Below are 13,404 nucleotides of genomic sequence, written 5' to 3'. Positions count from 1 at the left end.
CATTACAATGTGGAACAAATCAACTAATCTTTTTAAGGGGGAAGACATTGAAAAAAATTTTTAATTTTGTGTATACTTTATTGTTGATTGCTACAACGTGGAAAATTTCCAAGAATTAAGCCAATATTTCGACGGTGCAAGAGCCCGAGTCGAAACTGAAGACGTTGAGGTACCCGCAGCGGCCGACGTGGTTCTTCGTAGCATACGGAGCACTGCCGCCTGCCGCGCCCTTGCAGTTGCCAGCCTATAATGCAATCGCCGCGTAATGCATTCATTACTGAGAATATATAATTTTTCAACGTATCTTATACTCAAAGAATATCATTTGTCAACGTATATCATTATTCAAAGCTATTTCATGAATTGTTGAACTCATCTGAAAAACAATCCATTCCTGACGTTAACGTAGATGCATGTAATCACGCGCTGTTGATGAGTATTCTTGTCAAGCTATAATTTTCCTCGCATGTCCCACTGACATATAAGATTGAAATTTCAGAACAAGCGCGTAATGCAAAACTGACCTGCGCAATGTCGCCCTCCCATCCGTCACCAGAGTTGGAGACGAACGCCTTCAACTCGAACCAGCCCTGCTCGGTCTGACTGCAGTCCATGTCTACGTCCAGCATCCAGTAATGGTCGCCGTACCTACATTAATGCGCAGTCTCATTATAACTGAATGAGGATCTCAACCTTCATAATGATTACGATTAAAAATGAATGAAAATATCTCATCTCATGCAGATATACGTAAATTGGGAAATTAAGTAGTAAATTGCACTGCTAAATCTTGGGTGATTGTTATAATATCTGGTTTTTAAAAATAAATTAACGCATATTGAGAATTCACGCATTGATCCCCATGCATGAAGATTATAGTCGTATGCACTGCACGTAGACATTTTTATTAAATGCTATAACAGTCGTGCAATTCTAATTTAATATCAAAATCTAATTTGGAGCATCTCACTTGTTGAGCGGTTGGTATCCCGGGTTGCTGGGGTTGCTGCTGGTCCAGGCAAGAGGAGTTCCAGATGCAGCCTGCCCCCCGTAGGTACCTTGGCCAGCCTCAGCACCGAACCAGTCAAGTTTGGTGTCGCCTTCACTCCATGCGTTGTACTTGTCGTAGTGCGTTGTGGTGCCCAATGAGTTCACGGTGTGGTCGATCGCGCATGGGTCCGTGGTGACGTCGTCGGTGCAACCTGAGTTACGTCAAATAAGTTTAATCCTCGGCCTTCAATCACATTGTTGCAAAAAAATTCGTTCGCCCATCACGTAAAAATTTTTAGACGGAGTCCCTAATAGTTGCAGCACTTGATGAAATACGTGTAACTATTACTGTCTTCCATCGAGGTAGGAAGTCATTTCGTTGAAGGCTATGAATTGTGCTTGAAAATTACGTATCATCTAATCCGAAAACTCAATAAAGTAATGAGGTTCCGTGTTATATCGAACGATTGTTTTAAATATCCACTAGAATGAACCAATCGTTTCAAAAGTCACTTAAAATCGGGAAAAACGGAACTCGTTTAAAACAATCAAAACTATAGAAACCATTTTACGAGTAGCAAGTGAGGAATTTCCTGTCGCGTGATATCGTCAAATCTCAAGGAACTTCTTCCATCGGGATACCGTTCCGCGAACACTGCGCGCCGCGGAGGAAAAGTGTATCTCATAGAGTTTCTAGATATTTTTATTATTATTTATAGTATTTTATTAATATTTATTAATAATATTTATTATTTTATTTTATTTTTTTTAGATATTTTTATGCATATTCCGCACGTTTATTGCTCTTATAAGTTATTTCGACAATGCAGCACATCCGTCAGAAGACGCTTCCTATAGGTATATAATAATAGCGATGCCAGCGTTGATTAAGCCATGTTAACCTGTCTGCAATTCATTACCGCCCGGCCTTTTCGTCAATTTTGTCCAGAACTGTCGCAGGTAGCTAGGATTGAACCCACACTTCTCTTTACTAATCCTTGCACTTTGAACTGTAACCATTGGGCCACCTCGGTTCTCTAAATTAGTAAGAAAAATATAACTCAGTACTCACTGCAGTGGGTGACTGCGAGCGCATTTTTCCGTCCGTCCGTCCGAGAAGTTCCGGACAGACAGACGGACGGGCATGACGTGCATAATAGGTAATTTTTTTCATAAACGAGAAAATTCGCTAAAAACTGTTCAATTGCCCACCTGGCCTAACGGTTGCGTCGATGCCGCCCCGGACGAAGAGGTCTTGTCCGTCGTTTGTTTGCTTCTGAACGAAGATGACAGTTCGGTGAACTCCGTCCGTGATGCTGGGCTCCGTGGGACCAGGAGTCGTGGGCACAGGGGTGGTTGGAGTTATATCTACGAAATTAATCAATTTATGATATTAATACAAAGACGGATAAACCCAATTTACACCTGAATAATATTTAAATTGATAAATAAGTACAGACCAGAAAAGAAACAATAAAAATAGGGTAATAACCTGCTGTGTAATTACAGAAAACCACAACTTTTTATATGCCAATGACAATAAAAACATTGGTTTTGTATCAATAATTTGTGATCATGTCATTGTTAAAGAGGGAAAAACGTCAGGTACCCTCACAACCATAATTATAGTACAAAGTCGGAAGCTTTTCTATCTATTGGATACTTGTGAAATAGCCAATTGACATCCAATCCAGCGCTTTTGGTCATGCATCGCTTCTAAACATAGAGTTTCTAAGCTCAACCGGCGATACCTCATTCTCAAATAAATTCCAAAATTGAAATTTCAGCTTTCTTCTATGCCCTACTTCCCTCCGCTCTCGCACCAAAGGGACGGGCCGGATGCTTTGGAAAGCACTCAAGTCGGTATTAAATGGTTTCTCACCTGGTCCCTGCGTGGCGGTCACAATAGGTGCGTCATCACAACTGCAGCCTTGGCAGATAGCGAAGATTGGTTCTTCCTCGTTGGTAATTGTGATCTGCGCTGTCCCGTCTCCGTTGACCGTGACATCGGCGCATGTCACCAACTCTGAGTATGTCCCAGCTGGCATTCCAGTTTGCAGGTTCTAACGAATTTAAAAATCGTGAGTCTTCAAGCAAAATGCTATTTAGAAGCAAGTCATTCAATCAATCAAAATGTCATTTGATCAATCATTTTTTTCACGGATCGACATTTAAGAGATGGGTTAGCAATATTTTGGGAAGCTCGTTACATTCAAGATGCAGTTAAATACGTTACCATAGACAAGGTGCCTTGCTTGATCATGGCGAAGAAGCCCAGGTTTCCTCGCGAGAAGGCCACAACGTTGCCGTCGTTATATTTGTTGTCTGCCGTAAGCGCTCCAGCCACGGCGTTTCGGAAACGAACCTTCGGAATTAAACGTTACGCTCTTGATTAAGCTTGATAATAACTGATCACTCTAAATACGTCAGAAACTGTTCAGTGAAATGTTTTATTCCTGGATCATAAGTCCTAACCGATGCCTGGTATTTGAATTTCATTTGTAAAGCTTTTGAAATTATATTGAAATTATGTCCATTTATCGCTGCTCACCATTTTTGTGATAGACGGCCAACGGTGTTCACAAACCCATCCGTTACTGCACTGGCCATCCGCAGTGACGACCACGTCATCAGTGCTGGTGAAATTTAACATTTCTAGTTTAGAGTAATGCATCATCCGATACACTGTATCAGACACGATACCTATATGATGCACGATACACAGTGTGCAACATGCGGCACATCTGTATTTTCGTGTAAAACTGGTTATATCATGTAAATTATTCATGTTTACATTTCACTCAGAAAAAAATGGGAAAGTTATTTCGTCCTCATAATGACACACTCTCTGCATGTAGCCCTGGTCTCTTTTTGCCATCGAAAATCGTTGAGAATAACCCAGATAAAGGCATAAATAATTTGTTATTCGGATTGTGTGTATAGAGGACAGTGTAAAGTGTGCGTGACCTTCAGTCAGACATGTGACTTCAGACTTGTGTGGTTGGTGTCGGTCGCGACGGCTTAGGAGGACCTAATTCTTGGGGCAAGGACTTACCTCCAGTCAGACTTGTGAGGAGGGCCAACATCAGTGTCGGTACCGAAGTCGTAGAAGGCCATGATTCAGAAGGCAAGGACTTACCTCCAGTCAGACTTGTGCGGAGGCCAACATCAGTGTCGGTACCGAAGTCGTAGAAAGACATGATTCAGGAGGCAAGAACTTACCTCCAGTCAGACTTGTGAGGAGGGCCGACATCAGTGTCGGTACCGAAGTCATATGAAGACATGATTCTTGTGAAGCCATATGGCTGGGCCAGGGTGAACGCCACTCCGAGGCGGTAGTTGTGAGGCTGCTTGTACGTGATCGTATCACCTGTTCAATATTCTACATTTTATTAAACAAACAAAAATAGTTTTCATAGTTCCATAGGAATGAAAATTTGAGTCTTTTGTCAATTAACAAGATTCATGTGAACGCCATTTTATGATGTATCAAACATCCAATTTTGGACCATTTCGCGGGATGATACTGGAACTCTAAACATCGAGGTAAGACTCCGAGTTGTTATTGAAAACACAATAAAGTACTCATGATTATAATCCAAAATCCCATGCCTCACAAGTAGCGTTAGTGAAAACTGTTGATCACACCAAGGAAAGCCTTTGGATCCGCAGATAGTATAAAAATTTAGTTTATAGTGTTCCAAAAAAACATTTACCTGATTTATAAAGCATCACTGTAATCATATTGTTTCCTTCTTTCAGTTCATGCTCGCCAATGTTATCGAAAAAACTTGCTACACTACGGAAAAATGCTACTCCTGACTTGCATTGAAACATTGAAACATACCAGCGCCACCATGCCCACGCTGATTGTCGTGATTGTCGACGAAGACGAACGCCTTGTCAGGATCTGCCATGCCCCAGCCAGGGTCGTAAATTCCCCACAACTGCGAGAAATCGTCAATGCCCCACGTGATCTTCTGACAGTAGCGGAACTCAGTGATGCGACCTGGTTTTACAGAAATAATTATTTTTACGAGTGACTAAGAAACATCAAATATGATTGATATAAAATTAATTTGTGTTACCGCCGTGAGCTAGGCACATGTGTACATCATTAAAAGCCCTCCGCATCATTCTCAAAACATCTCAATCAAGATAAGATTTAAACGAACGAAAATCAAATTTGAAAAATCATCTGAAAAATTTCAAAAAGATTTCACGAAAGTTCAAAAATATAAAGGCATTCATAACTGTGTGGAGTATAATTTGTCGCACTGGAGTTTAATTACAGTCTCACCAAGTCCGTAATATTGCTGCACCGTGACAGCACCATCGTTCCTGTCAATAACTTCGTGGTAGAAGAAAGGCCGAGTGTTGGCAGGAAAACCTTGGTCAGTGTTGAGGTTGTTCGTCAAGTCCATCATTGCTTTCAAATCCTGACCAGAAATAAAAATTAATCGATGTATTATAAATAATATGTTTTGAGTTCAAATAAGCTTCAGAATTGTACGTATAAATGTTGTTCACGTCAGTCGGCAAAGAGTCATAATCGTCCGTCACCCCATCATTGCCGCAAATTGAGTACGTACAGTAAAAATGTCAAGATCTTCAATTTTAGTTCTCCGTTGATTTGATACCATAATTAATCCCATATTCTAATACTTACATCAGGCCACATGTGTTTAGCTGCGTCTACTCGGAAGCCAGCTACTCCGATGTCCACGGCAGAACTGAAGTAATCGGCTACTTTTTGGCGAACTTCACTAGAAGCGCCGTACAGGTCGGTGAGACCAACCAGGTTGCAATTGCGTACGTTTTCAGGGTCTCCATAGTTGTTCACATTGCCTGGATATAAGCAATGATTAACTTAAGATCCAACATCAATTTCTGGCCCTAAGGTTAACCAAAAGTATATCAAAATTATCTGTCGCAAAGGAATACTATAGATTTGGCCTCAAGTGAATCCTATACATTTACTTTCATCCGTCGTCCTCATTTATGTTATTCACAAAAAAGTAAGGTCGCAATAAGAAAAATTATACAGTTAAAAATTATAATGCATGGCCTTACAGTTTATACTATACAATTATACAGTTAAAAATTATAATGGCATATAATGCCTAAGTATTTTACCTCACTTGTTTATTTTTCGTTAGGTAAACTTGGCTATATGCCACACTCATCCTCTTACATGAACTATAATTTTACTATATGGTGTGTGTTTTTATAATTTGGAAAGAATAAACATACCATCACCGGAATTGCACATTTCTCTGGGTGTGAAGTCCACGTCGGTGTACGGCACTCCTGGGAAGTCGTGCTGGTCTGAATCGAAACTAGATCCTCCTGAACCTGTCCCGCTGCGGCCTAGGCCTGCCATGTGGTTCACTACTGCGTCCACAAAAATTCTGGATGTTTTTGAAAAAAAATTCATCATAATCAGTCGTTCATGCTCAAATTTTCAAGCTTGCAATGAGCTAAGTTGCGCTCTTACTTAATGCTAATTGATATTAGCTTAGTTCGGTGCTTAAATGAGCTTAATTTTTATAAAATAAATATACTCGTTTGCGATCTTTAAGCCTGAATTCATATCCACATGTATATATTTTATTCCAAGTTCAAAAATAGTTTTAGTGCTAAAGTTATTTTGGTTATTACGGTTCCTGCTGCGTGCTCACCGGACTCCGACTGCGTTACACCTCTGTACCATGTCAACAAATTCGTCGTGGTTGCCCGAGCGCGACTCGAACTTGTACGAGATGGGCTGGTAGCGCTGCCACCACGGGTAAGCTGGCTCTGACGTGCCCTCTGGTATCACCAAGTGCTCCATTGGCGGAGATACCTGATTTAAACCGCATTTTTAGCAGAATATTGTGGCACAAAAATAGGGCAATTATTGTGACAACGAAGTGCTGAAAGCAGGGAATTCATGTACTTCAATCATTACTGCTTGTACTGCTTAAATTAGATCCAAGTTCACCAAGAATTTTAAAGCGAAGAAAACACCAAGTAAGTTCATCTTATCTTCAACGAAAACGATGCGGAGACCATCTACATATTCAGTTCAAGTTATTCGTGAATATAAGTGCAATCAATATAGAAATGCTAAATGCCCTTGAATTCATGTCTTATTTACTTTAAGAAACCAAAAACAAATGCTGAAAATGTATGCAGCCATTTATTAATTACGAAAGAGAATAACAAATATCGTGCAAAATGAAGAATACGCATGTGTGAAGCCGAGGCTCAGCGATCCCAGAGGGCTTCATGGAAATTTAATATTCAGATAATGGAGCAACTTTAAGTCTTAACAGAAGGAAATGGATTATTTTCTTAAACCGAATAAAATGAGACTAATGACATGTTGAGTTTGGGTATAAAAACAGACACATGATTTATTTAATGCACATATTTAAAATAAGTTTCTAGCGAATTTTCTCATTTATGGAAAAAATGCCTTATTGTGCTCATCATGTCCGTCCGTCCGTCCGTCCGTCCGTCACTTCACGTTTTCGTTGACGATAAAATGCGAGAAATATAGAAATAGAAATTATCGAAATATAGAAATTATAGATAGAATATAGAAACAAAGAAACATAGAAATTAGTTTTTCAGCAAAACAACACCTTTTTTATACGTCGGAAAGCAATCAACTGAAAGAATCAGATATTTTAAAGGAACCTTTTAAATCAATCCAAGTTACAATTTATTTGCAAAAAATATAATACTGTAATGAATATTAAGCAGAAATAAAAGTTCGCACCCATGAAAGGAATGCATTAACATCATTTAATGAATTAGTCTTATACCTTATAAACACCAACGCCTTCATGTTTGGATGAAGAACCGCTCGGCATGTCTCTGGTATCATATCATCCTCCTATTTATATACAGTGAAGGTCAAATTCTGTACATCATGTGTTCAATTTCTCGCGTGCCTTATCATCTTCTGGAAAAAATCGTGCCTAATGCAATGTTTTCTAGCTCAATTTGTTGAGTGAGGCAACATGCGAATCAGTCGCACTATCCCTTTTTCTCAGATAAAGATTGCTGCTCGAAGTGACTGCAGTGACGCATGAAAATCAATCGAGATAATGCAGGTAATTGGTTTCGTCATTCGAGGACTTTCAATAAACTTGTATGCCTTTCGAGGACTTTTAATAAGCTTGTATATCATTTTGTACTTTATATAAATACTACTACTACTACTACTAGCAGAAACTCTAATTTCAATTACTGAAAAATAATTAGTTTGTTTATTTAGTAGAAGTTCTTTCTACTTTAACATATTCTATTTACTGTCTTATCTAGTGGACTCTATCGGGTCCACTAGATTGATTGTTCTGATTAATTTTGAAGTTTTGCTTCGAAATTAATCGAAGCAAAAAAGTAATTAATTTTTGCATTCAGAGTTTCGATTGACGATAAATTAATTTATACTTGATTGCTTGTTTGTCACAATATATGCGAGTTAAAAATTCAATGTTTTCTGCAACACATGAAGGCTGCAAAGCCCAATCAAAAAGTATGCTGGAAATTTTACGACAAATTATGAACGTGTTTGTATCACTTACTGAATGCATTAACATCATTTTAATGAATTAGTCTTATACCTTATAAACACCAACGCCTTCATGTTTGGATGAAGAACCGCTCGGCATGTCTCTGGTCTCATATCATCCTCCTATTTATATACAGTGAAGGTCAAATTATGTACATCATGTGTTCAATTTCTCGCGTGTCTTATCATCTTCTGGAAAAAATCGTGCCTAATGCAATGTTTTTTAGCTCAATTTGTTGAGTGAGGCAACATGCGAATCAGTCGCACTATCCCTTTTTCTCAGATAAAGATTGCTGCTCGAAGTGACTGCAGTGACGCATGAAAATCAATCGAGATAATGCAGGTATTGGTTTTGCCATTCGAGGACTTTCAATAAACTTGTATGCCTTTCGAGGACTTTTAATAAGCTTGTATATCATTTTGTACTTTATATAAATACTACTACTACTACTACTAGCAGAAACTCTAATTTCAATTACTGAAAAATAATTAGTTTGTTTATTTAGTAGAAGTTCTTTCTACTTTAACATATTCTATTTACTGTCTTATCTAGTGGACTCTATCGGGTCCACTAGATTGATTGTTCTGATTAATTTTGAAGTTTTGCTTCGAAATTAATCGAAGCAAAAAAGTAATTAATTTTTGCATTCAGAGTTTCGATTGACGATAAATTAATTTATACTTGATTGCTTGTTTGTCACAATATATGCGAGTTAAAAATTCAATGTTTTCTGCAACACATGAAGGCTGCAAAGCCCAATCAAAAAGTATGCTGGAAATTTTACGACAAATTATGAACGTGTTTGTATCACTTACGTATACTGTTTCTGACTTATTCAATATCTCTTATGGTGTAATTACGCGATCTGAAAGCTTGATTAATACAACATTGATGCTCGACATCTCACAAGTCGACGGCAACAAGCGCTAGAATTTTGAGTCGATCATATTCCTTGTGTAACTAAAATAGCTTTCTAAAGACTAGAACTTCAAATCTGTGACTGTAAAATTTGTTCGCAAAGGAGTAATTGAATAGTCGTCCACCGGCAATTTTCACCTAATATTTCACACTGCCTATTAACATAAATCAGAATTCACAGGTGGAAATTGATCAGGATTTTTCCTAAGAATTGTCTAAACCAAATGCTAAGACTCACAGCTAATTCCGCTTTAATTCTTCCTTATTTGAACGTTTTGTTCGCCCAGAAAGATCACGAACCTGCTCCGTCAGTAGACGTGTTGTGCACGGCTTATTTATCGTCCTCGTAATCGACGCAGAAGCATGAACATATCCAACATAAATGGCGTAGCTCGCAGTTTACGTGAGAAAGAAAGCATTTTATTCGAGATATACTCATAACACAAACGTTCATTCACCTGTCATGCATGCAGTTGTGTCGTATTCAGCTAGCATTTTGAATGCAACAACGGTAGAAAATTAGCGGTTGCGCAATAGTTCTTCCAATCGAACTTTCTACAGTTCTGAAAGCATGTAGACTTGTAAAGTACCAATGATGTTCAAATATTACTATTAAATGTCATATCCTTCAATAATCTAAGTGACATTGCATCAAATTTGGCTAATATCAAGTGTCTGTACAATTGATGTTGACGGCGTAGCGTGTTGCGTTGGTGTCTTGATAAAATGGTAAAAATCTTGCAGAAAATATCTTGCCATTTTTCGAAGTTAGTATACAGATTACACAAATGATACAAATGCAATTGATTTTGCCTTCATTATTCACAAATTTAGGTTCTTGTTGCGTAATCGACGTCGCCTGTATTTTACGAGTCACTGTCACATGAACCTACACAAACATGCTTCCCACACAACAAGAAGATAGGCAATTTTTTCCCACTATTTCACCTTCTTCTTCAGTTTGACGCCACCAATCTCAAGTAAGAAGGACAAACAAATGCATGAGTTACAGCTTGGCTATGAAATCTAAGCTGACCGTGGCATGGTAACTAAACTTTAATCAGAACCTGATGCAGAGTTTCCGGTTGGTGTGCGCGTCGGTCTTGATTTAAAATTTACTCAGTTCTTCGCCAATGAAGTTACGAAAATCATTTTCTTCTGCTGATTTTAGTGAATGTTATTAACTATACCTCCCTTTAAACTATACCCCTCTAAATTTAATTAAAAGTAAATTTAAGGATTCTGATTTGTCGGTTTAATTTATATGAAATGCCCACTGCATGGGCGCTCTTAGCCAATTGAAGTCGTGCCCAAAGGCTGCATCTTTAACTCTACAATGGAATAGTACAAAGCGAGCTTATTTCCAAGCGTGTCAGCAGTCGTAATTAATGCTTCAGCTTATAAAACTATTTACTACATATTCATCTCTCGCTGAAATTATTATACATTATAGGTGTTAAATTGAGGTTTTGCTGCATTTGTGGTTGCAGCCAGAAAACTATCTTCTATTCGCAGTTTCTTCGTTAAAACATATAAAACTATTCACTCTAATGTACTCGTAAACAAACTTTGATACTCCTGCATGAAAACTTTTGATCTGTAAACAGTATGACCATTAAATTTATAATGGAGTGCAGTAGACTAAGATATAGAAGCATATTAATTAAATTTAAACTTCGAAAACGAGTAAAATATTGTCAGTTTTCTTTATGATAAGTTAGCGTATTCAACGCGTAATGTTCAAATCGCCTCTTACGTTTTGATTGTGCTCATGCATGAACACAGAGGGGTCGGGCCGCCGTTCCACAGCAAGGGGAACGATCGGCCATCCCCACATGCCACGCATTCCGCCTCTCGTTTACCTGAGCGCCCAAGGTTGCACATCAAGAAAATAACGCTGAAAATATTTTTTTATTGCGTCTAAATCGGCCCAATTAGGCAAACAGCTGTTTAAATGCTGGTATTAAGAGATTACTCGAGTTTTGAAGATAAAAGGATCGAAATGAATCAAATCATCGTTAAAGAATATTCAGATACAGGGTGATTCACGTAAACTTCCTGTTTAGAAAGATCAATATAAAAGAACTAGTAAAGACATCATTGCAATTTAAAATTTATTGAAAAAGACATTACCTGAATATTTGAATCGCTTAGTTTTAAAGATGCCATCGGACAAATGACGGCCCACCTTGTCAATGCATTCATTTAGTTAATTTTTTAAAGATTTTGATAATTTGTGAGTTTTTCAGAGTTATTTCGTCTCTATGACTTATTTTTTTGTGGTAACGAAATCATTTTTCTGCCGTATTTCATGACAGAATATCGCATGAATTTTATCAGCAGTTGAACTGAACGCAAGCGTACCGTAAACGAATATCACCAGCGATTAATAAAAGAACCATGCGTTCCACAAAAATCACAGCTCTGAGATCATTCCTTTAAGAGCGCAACCCTGATTTTTATCTGCGGTCGAACGGCCGGAGGTTCTCAGTAGAGGAAACGTCCTCTTCGAAGCGAAATAATCTCTAACAGCGCGCTTTTATTGCCCTCGGCCAGATTTTATAGGCTAGAATCTGTCTGCTGTTGGGCACCACAACGAGCATTTAAATGTTCTCATATCCGTGGCTTGCGCCATATTCGGGGACATTCCCAGCTGGATTGGCCGCATATCTGCCGCACTGTGGCAACTTAATGAACACATTCACTGCCCCTGCTTGGGTCTTGGCGTTGCGCTTCTTCGCTTCTCTGCCATTTGATGCGGCGGCAGACGCTTATTAGCTGCGTTTTGTTTCTCATGCCTATATGTGCTGCCATACGCTTAAAAATTCATTCTAACTTTACTCCGAAATTTCAAACGGGTGTGATAAAGACTAAATAGATAACTGCCTTTTTCATTATTCATCACATACATGGTTTAAAAGCGTTAAAAAGTTGATCAAACTATCTTGTATCCAAGGAAGCACTAAGTTTTATTTAGTCAATATTCACGCTGAAATTCTAATGTTGTAAGGTGAATTCCATGTCCCAGTTTGCGAACGTGGGAACGCGTGTCGCTCGGCACCAGGCAACGAGCGCGACAAATCGGGACAGAACGCACGGCGACGACAGGCGTCGCTCAGAGCGACAGAGGGCTGCTGCGTTCAGACATGTGTGTTGGTTGTTCTAAAGTCGGAGGTCAGTGGTCCAATTCACGTGCGACCATTACAACGTACATATATTCTGTATCAGTGTCAAGAGAATATCGACTAGGCACAGACTTACTGCCGATAAATTTTGGGATTTACTTGCTATAATGAATGTGAATAGCCTTCATGTTTTAAATCATTTCAAGGCCTAAGGTTGATTGAACCGGTTGAGCGTTTATTTTTTGTTTCTTTGAAAAATTTGAAGTGTTCTACTCATTGTTTAAAGGATAAAACATTCTCCAAGAACCTGATTTACGAAGGGATTTATGTTATTTTGTAGCATAAGAAACACGACCGTGGTGGGCCATGTCACAAAATATGTAACAACAATATAATTTAAACAGGTGATTTGCTGCAAAATTGTTATATTCGTTTTACAGCAGCATGAAGCTTTCCCTAAGTGTTTCAAGTCATTATTCTTACAAATGAAGGCATCCGGCTTTGTATCGAACGACAGTTCACAACGAAGCTCGTTGTCAGGCACTGAGAAACAGAGCAGACGCTTGTCATGGAGTGGCTTATGGCTGCCTTAGGCAACGCAACCCCAGCAACGATGATTCTATTAGCGATAATCTTTTGTGTTGGACCGAAGTTCAAGAGACGTAGCGAACGGGCGTCGCGAACCGATGTCGCGCTCTGCTCATTCAGGACAAAGACTCGACTGGCGCAGTGATCCTCAGACTCACTGTCACGTTGTCAGAAATGTTGTGCACTTTTTTCGTAAATGTAACTCTTATAATTTATTA

General features: G+C 38.8%; 1 protein-coding gene across 1 annotated transcript; it reads right to left on the bottom strand.

Annotated features, from left to right (window-relative positions):
• Nucleotides 1–57: 57 nt before the first annotated feature.
• Nucleotides 58–6,863, bottom strand: LOC108674771 (alpha-amylase). Its single transcript, XM_018162743.2, has 13 exons — nucleotides 6,672–6,863; nucleotides 6,244–6,401; nucleotides 5,660–5,838; nucleotides 5,291–5,429; nucleotides 4,838–4,999; nucleotides 4,213–4,360; nucleotides 3,542–3,626; nucleotides 3,227–3,355; nucleotides 2,873–3,053; nucleotides 2,203–2,358; nucleotides 971–1,202; nucleotides 525–648; nucleotides 58–244 (listed from the first exon to the last, which is right to left on the bottom strand). Exons 1-13 carry the CDS (start codon nucleotides 6,821–6,823, stop codon nucleotides 116–118), a joined length of 1,974 nt encoding a protein of 657 aa, XP_018018232.1. The 5' UTR covers nucleotides 6,824–6,863; the 3' UTR covers nucleotides 58–115.
• Between the last annotated feature and the right edge of the window lie 6,541 nt (nucleotides 6,864–13,404).

This window comes from Hyalella azteca, unplaced genomic scaffold (assembly GCF_000764305.2).
Source record: "Hyalella azteca isolate HAZT.00-mixed unplaced genomic scaffold, Hazt_2.0.2 contig11506, whole genome shotgun sequence".
NCBI classification, from domain to species: Eukaryota; Metazoa; Arthropoda; class Malacostraca; order Amphipoda; family Hyalellidae; genus Hyalella; species Hyalella azteca.
Note: the sequence above shows the minus strand (reverse complement) of the source record. Positions and strands in the feature narration are given on the sequence as shown.

What these genes read in the sequence shown, in the direction of transcription:
- LOC108674771 (XM_018162743.2), bottom strand. Translation starts at nt 6,823, where the DNA reads ATGGAGCACTTGGTGATACCAGAGGGCACGTCAGAGCCAGCTTACCCG. An exon ending in GCAGCAATATTACGGACTTG is followed by an intron (nt 5,000 to 5,290) that starts GTGAGACTGTAA and finishes CTGTAAAACCAG; the next exon opens with GTCGCATCACTGAGTTCCGC. An exon ending in CCTCACAAGTCTGACTGGAG is followed by an intron (nt 3,627 to 4,212) that starts GTAAGTTCTTGC and finishes AAATTTCACCAG; the next exon opens with CACTGATGACGTGGTCGTCA.